The sequence below is a fragment of the Pteropus vampyrus genome, unplaced genomic scaffold (genome assembly GCF_000151845.1).
Source record: "Pteropus vampyrus isolate Shadow unplaced genomic scaffold, Pvam_2.0 Scaffold629, whole genome shotgun sequence".
Taxonomy (NCBI): Eukaryota; Metazoa; Chordata; class Mammalia; order Chiroptera; family Pteropodidae; genus Pteropus; species Pteropus vampyrus.
In genome coordinates, this window is record NW_011889410.1 from 150,746 (window position 1) to 157,646 (window position 6,901).

At 49.1% G+C, this 6,901-nt stretch overlaps 1 protein-coding gene across 1 annotated transcript in view; it reads right to left on the minus strand.

Moving 5' to 3' along the window:
- The window catches only part of NSDHL (NAD(P) dependent steroid dehydrogenase-like), a 15,028-nt gene that overhangs the window by 2,019 nt on the left and 6,108 nt on the right, over nucleotides 1–6,901 (minus strand). The window contains exons 3-5 of the mRNA XM_023525796.1: nucleotides 6,567–6,713; nucleotides 3,397–3,525; nucleotides 902–1,045 (exon numbers count right to left, since the gene is read on the minus strand). Of these exons, the coding sequence (XP_023381564.1) occupies nucleotides 902–1,045; nucleotides 3,397–3,525; nucleotides 6,567–6,713 (420 nt within the window). The remainder of the gene's footprint in view (nucleotides 1–901; nucleotides 1,046–3,396; nucleotides 3,526–6,566; nucleotides 6,714–6,901) is intronic.

Sequence of the window (6,901 nt, forward strand, 5' to 3'; positions counted from 1 at the left end):
GCTAACACCATGCTCTGGCCTCACGCGTTTCTACCATGTCTGTGTAATCCCTCAAAGCAATAAGACAGGGCAGCAGGGAGGCCCAGTGAGAGGCAGGCAGGCAAGGCACAGGGAGAAGGAAGGACGGATGGACGGACAGAAGGAAGGAAGGAAGGAAGGAAGGGCAAATGGACACTGTCACCACCTGCAGAGGCCCGTCCGCCTGCATATCCCTCAAGGAGGAATGTTCACGCATCTGTCTTCACAGATGCCAGGAGGGCTGAGGGCCTGGCCCTTGACCTTGGCCCAGTCTTTCCCCTCTGGGTCTGTTTCTTCAATTTGCAAACAGGCATGCAACATTTATCCAGCCTGCCTGAGATGCGTACTAGATTAAATAGTGTCCTCCCTAAGTCCATGTCGCCCTCGGACGTGTGGATGTGACCTTATTTGGAAACAGGGTCTTTGCAGACGTAGTCAGGCAGGGTTAGGTGAGATCGTCAGGCAGGAGAGCGGCCCTAAATCCAAGGCTGCCGTCCTTACGGGACAAGGGAAAGTTGCACGCGGACGCACAGAGAAGGTGGCCACACGAACACGGAGGCGGAAGCCACCGTGGCGCATGAGCACGGCGAGGCTCGCCGAGGACGGCAGTGCCGCCGCCAGCCGGAAGAGCCTCCTGGGAGCCATTCTGCCTCACGGCCTCCGGAAGGAACCCACCCTGCACTTTGTACTTCTGGCCTCCAGAACTGGGAGAGAATTCATTTCGATTGTTTTGAACCCCCCGTGTGCGGTCATGAGCTGTGGCACCCCAGGAAATGAACACGGAGGACAGCAGAGAAGGCCACGTGACAAGAGAGTGAACGTGACTGATCCTTGTGACGGTGGGGTCAGGGGCTGTGGTGAACAGCAACCGTGGGCCGACTTACCCAATGATAAACTTCATCATGCCTTTTTTGGCTGCGTCAATGAGGGTGGGGACCAGCTGGGGGTCCCTTGGGCCGAAAATGCCATGGGGGCGGATAGCTGTGGTGAAAAAATTCTTCTCGGGATTGTTCGCGACCAGGACCTCCTGTAGGAGAGCAGAAGGAACGCGTCCGTGGATGACATGCCGCACCAGGTAAGCAGCACCTCCCACAGGGGACACAGATGCCACTCACTGCACAGGGCTGAAGACCTACATCAGCGACTAGTATGACCCTGGCTACTTCTCTACCCCACCCACGTCTCCCCGCTACCCAGACTGGAAAATGCAGGCGAATCAGCTGGGTCAAAACCAGTTAAGACGAAACAGAAAGGCCTGGGATTGGCTTCCAGACCAAAATGCACAAGTACAGCCAGGGGAACACGAGCCTCGGTAGCAGTTTACGGAAAAGAGCCGAGGGTTCTGGTGAGCGACTGAGGCGTGAGCCTCCAACGAGGCTGCCACCACCAAAGGGGCCCTTGCCTTCAGCTCCGCGGGCCGACTGCACGTTTCCACCCATCTTGGGCTGTCCTGGTCAGCTCTGAGTACCAGCTCCCAAGAAAGGACTCTGATGAACCCATGTGGGGCAGGAAAAAGGGACTGAGGAACTAAAGGGTCTGGGAGAAACTAGAACTTAAGGGCTTGAAGTATAGAGGAACGAGTTTTGCCTCAAAAGTAACAAAATTTCCTGAATGATCTGTTATGTTATTGGTAAAAATGGGGACCACGACAATGCCTATCCTGAGGCGGCCGGCTGTGCGCTGATTAAATGAGATGGCCCATGCCAACTGTCTGGTAAGTATAGTTGTTATGTCACCTCACCTAGAATTTCTACTCAGTGGTGGCGAAATTTCTCTATGTGTTCGGGTCCCAGTGAGTTTAAGTTCCTTGTTGACTGAGTTTGTAACCATCAGAGCTACCCTACAATGCAGGAGTGGTCTTGCAACAGATTCCCAGAGCTGGCCCTCATCCTCCTGCCGGGCACCTGGTCCCCCATGGTAATAGGGGAAATGACTAAATAAGCCTTCGAACGTCCTCTGCCAAGGCTCACGTCTGTTACTAAAAAGAAGAGAGACGAAAGGGTCCTAGATAAATGCCACATTCCTTATCTTATATCAAGAGGTTTGAAAGCCAACAGAGCATTGTGTGCCTACAGCGGCCGACAGGATGTTCCAGTACGGGTTATTGCTGGAGGCGTTTACAGGCTTGGCTTCTTTCCAGTACCCAAAGTCAATGCAAGCAGGACACAGTCTGAGCCATGCCTGCCACCCACAGATGCTGAGCACAGAGGGTGGGAGTCCCAGGCGCCATGGATGAGAGTGCACAGGGCCCAGCGGAAGCTCCCATTCTGTGGCTCAAGTCCGGGCGGGCGGGAGCTCTGTGAGGCTCTCTGTGTTCCAAGCAGCAGGGTGGCAGACAGGACTCCAGCTTGCAAAAGGCCAAGCCTCTACCCCTGGGACTGAGGACCTCGTGTCTCCCTGCAGATGAGTTCTCCTGGGACTTTCTGAGCTGAAGTCATAGCAAACAGGCAGCTGGCTCTCAGGCAGTGCCCGGGGCTGGGGCGGAGGACACATGCCAATTAGGTGCTGAGCTCTGGTTTGACAGGTACTGGCTGCACAAGACCCCTCAATGGGTGTGATGTGTGACAAGCAGCTGGGAAAGGTCAAGTCACAGCTACCCGGCTCAGGCGAGCTGTCTGTGGCTGATGAACTTCCCTGGTCCTGAGCTGAGGCTGTCCTCAGGGTCATGTCCTCCCTGGACATTAATCCTGGAGCTACCTGCTGTCTGGGTCCCCGGAGCCCAGGAGTCCAAGGGTTTGGTGCCTATTACTCACCCAGACTGCACCTAAAACCAGGTGCTCCCAGGCAAAGCCGGTTTACCAAGTGGAAAAGTACTTTTTTCCTTAAAATCAAGGAAGATCCTTCCACTGTTTAATTTTGAAAAAGGGAGGGGGACAACACTGCCAGTGGGAAGGTGTTTCAAGACGCACTCCTTGTGTGGTGAGCCCGAGTCCTGCCTACACACTTTGGATCATCATAAATTGTCTAATTTCCGACTTCTACGGCAACTGAGTAACCTCGCACAGTGCAAGTTTGAGTGCAGGCTCTTGAGCTAACTGCCGTGGTTCAGCCATCTGCTAGCTGCATGGCCTCAGGAAGGTTCTGCATCTCCGGGCATCAACCATCCCCATCCATAATCTGGTGACGGTAATGGTGCCCACCTTATGGGGCGACTGCCAAGTTTCAATGAGGCAGTTCCTGTAAAAGACTCAGAGCAGTGTCTGGCCACATTTAAGCTATCGTGTTATGATATCTTGAACTGAATTTCACCCACGTTAGCTACTTAGGCCTCAGAATACTAACTTCATGTGTTCATAAACATTTTTCTCAAGGATCTAAGCCCTTCAGGTTTTCATGGAACTCGACTGTCCCCCACTCAACCACTTCTCGGGTACGTACTCTCTCCTGTAAGATCTTTGTTTCTGTGTAGTAGTCAATGGGTTTCATGGCATATGGAAGGTCTTCTGTGCCATTCTTGATGTCGACACCTTCGAAGATAACACTAGCACTGCTGGTTAAAATGAGTTTCTGGCAGAGGAGGAAGAAAGATTAAAAAAAAAAAACACGAGTCAGGAATGATCACTAGTGAAACGCTCACGTATGAAAGAGAATCAAATGACACCTGTTCTTGACATTCGCGAGCAAGGCACCGTACATGTTATTTACTGCAATGCCTTTGCTTTTCGAGCCTTCCTAAAATAATCCAAAGATCGCCATCTTTTGCAGCTATGCAGATCCCAAACGCATTATGGTAGTACATTCTAAAACGGCGGAGTTCATACATTTTCTCTCTTCTATCTCAACTGAGGCTTTAGGCTTGGATTATTCATGGTATCTCATTAGGGGAGTGATTCTCCATGGGGAAGGATAGCCCACAAACTGCAAGGGAGATGGCTGTCTGAGAAAGACCCCTGGTGATTCTGACAACCAACCCTGGCATGTCGGCACATGCACATGCACATGCACATGCACACACACGCCCACTCGACAAATACTATTCCAAAGGAAGATGCTCTCTCATGTGGGTCCCCAGCTTCCAGCCTCTGGTTCAGGGCAGCTCAACCGACACTGAAGATCATTAACTACAATCGTATCTCTACCGCTTTTATTCAACTCGGCCCTGGAGTCCTAGCCAGAACGGTAGGATTAGACAAACAACGAGGTATAATGATTTGAAAAGAAGAAATGAAACCCTCACCATTCCCAGATATTAGAAATGTGTACAGAGAAAACACTATGAATACACAGAAAATATTAGACTTGAGCAAAGTTGCTGAGGACAAAAATTAAGCGTGCAACTGAAAATGTGATATGGAAGATATTATTTCACTAAGCAGAAATGAAGTACACAGGAATAAATTTGACGAAAGATGTGCAAAACCATTACGAAGTATGAAACTCTATTGAAAAGCACGAAAGAGAGATACACAGAGATCGTATATATTTATGGATAGGAAGCCTCAACATTGGAAAGATGTCAATTCTCTCTCAAATGACCTTTAAGTTCGGCGCAACTACAGTAACAACTCCAACAGGCTTTATGAACGAACTTGACAAGCGGATCCAAAAGAGTGTATGGACGAGCAAAGGGCTAGGGATAAGCAAGTGAATTCTGAGAAACGCGGCTGGGGTGCCTTGTCCTACCAGACACTGAGATTCATCCTAAGGCTCGCTGGATTAAGGCAGAGCAGTGGCCCGGGCACAGACCCATGCAGGGCACCAACACCTAAGATGTGCTGGACGGGGCGCTGACACACGAGAAATGGTGCCGGACAACAAAACACGTGGTCTCTACCTCAGACCATACACAGGCTTAAATTCCTGGTGGATGAAAGGTTTAAATTTGAGAAGCAACGCTTGAAACCTCTGAGAAAAAAAAAATAAACACATTAAACAATCTTTTGACCTCACTGTTGTGAAATGTTCCCTAAATACAATGCAAAAAATACAGTTTTATAACATGCAAACCAATACCTTATATGGACTTCACATGGAGCGAATAAATGATAAACCCAAATGCACAGTGCTGGTTCCCCATGGGTGGGAAAGGATGGGTATGGCATTGATGATGGATGCACACAGGGCTTCAACTCTAGCAGAAAAAGTGTTTCTCGAACGCTGTGATGAGTGCATGGCTGCTATACTATATTATTCTCCAAGCTTTTTTTGGATGCCTGGGATGTTCCATTTAAAACCAGCAGCGGTGCGCTTCGCAGCGCCCCGCTACACAAGCATGGGAGAGTAAGGAGTCTGGGCGCCGGGACCAAAGGGTCTGATTCAAATCCCACATCTTTCATTTACTGGCAAAGAGACGGCACTTAGCCCTCCAAATCTGCTTCCTCACTCGTCAAGTGACATTAGTAGCCCCTGGTTACCTAACGAGGAGCAAGTTGGGTGACATTTGCAGGGCAAAGTTTCTTGACATTTGACAAGTGTAAAGGGGTCACTGTTACTATAACTGATCCTGCCTAGGGCCTGAGCTCAGAAGGGCTGCTGTCTCGCTTCAGTCCTTCCTGCTGTTTACGCAGCATCTATGGCAAATGTCACTGTGAGGGTGGGGCGCTCAGCTAACGGGGAGCTGTTCTGTCCAGTAGCTGATGCCCCGTAAAGGTGGTCCTGAGAATCAGGATTTAGAGCCATGCAACGAGCTACGACACGGTAGAAATTCGTGTCCCTTGGGTCTGCGTTACGACTGTGTTAGGACGGGTTTCTACTGGGTAAAAGTAAGTAGTTATTCTTTGAAAATATAAGCGAGGTCTGGCAAGTAGATGAGTTTCTTAAAAGGTTACTGTATGATCCAGGAATTCCACCTCTGGGTATTTACCCCAAAGAAGTGATGACAGAGACAGGAATAGAGATTTGCACACCCCTGTTCACAGCAGCGTGATGCACAACACTCGAAAGGGGAAAATGACTCAAGTATCCATTGATGGATGAACGGAGAAACGAAACGTGGTCTATCCATACAAGGAAATGTTATTCAGCCTTAAAAAAGGAGGAGATTCTGACACATGCTATAAAATAGATGAACCTTGAAGACAGGCTAAGTGAAGTCAGCCAGTCACAAAAGGACAAATAGTGTGTGATTCCACTTATACGAGGTCCCTAGAGTGATCAAATTCAGAGACAGAGAGCAGAAGAGTGGGTGCCAGGGGTACAGGGAGGAGGGATGTGGAGCTGTTTAATGGAGATAGATTTCGATTTGGAAAGACGAAGAGTTCTGGAGATGGATGGTGGGGACGGGTGCACGGCACTGTGGGTGTACTTAATGCTGCTTAAAAATGCTTAAAATGCTCACTGTTATGTTTATATGTACATTATCACGATAAAAATATAAGCAATATCTATATTTTGTAGCTCTTTAACCAAAAGACTAATAAGCCTTAGGGTCTATTCTGACGCAGTTGGAATGTTACAGCTCAGATTGGCCCAGCTGCTCTGGGACTGAATTTCTAGGATGTTCCCGACACTTCTGGAAACAAGCCTGGCTAGGTTAGGAAGAGAGCAAGAACCTTGGCCCCCACATATTTAGAAATGTGTGACAGCACTCACTCCGGCTCTCCCCTTACCTGAACCCCAGCCTGTTTGCAAGTCTCGATGACACTCTTGGTGCCAATGTAATTGACTCTGTAAAAGAGTTCCTTGTTGTTACTTGATGGGGAGGGTGATGCACAGTGGAAAACTGTACTCACGCCTTTCACAGCTGGGTACAAGTCCTGGAAAAGCAAACAAAGGCAAAACAAATCAGTCCTTCCGTGCAGGAGTCAATAACCTCCTCGCATGCCCATGCTCCAATCTGTGGCACACACGTGTCTTGCCCTTTTATAATCCCACGATTAACAGGGAAATACATTCTCATTGTAAAATATGTATCATTCGAAGTATATGGGAAAGAAATCATGTC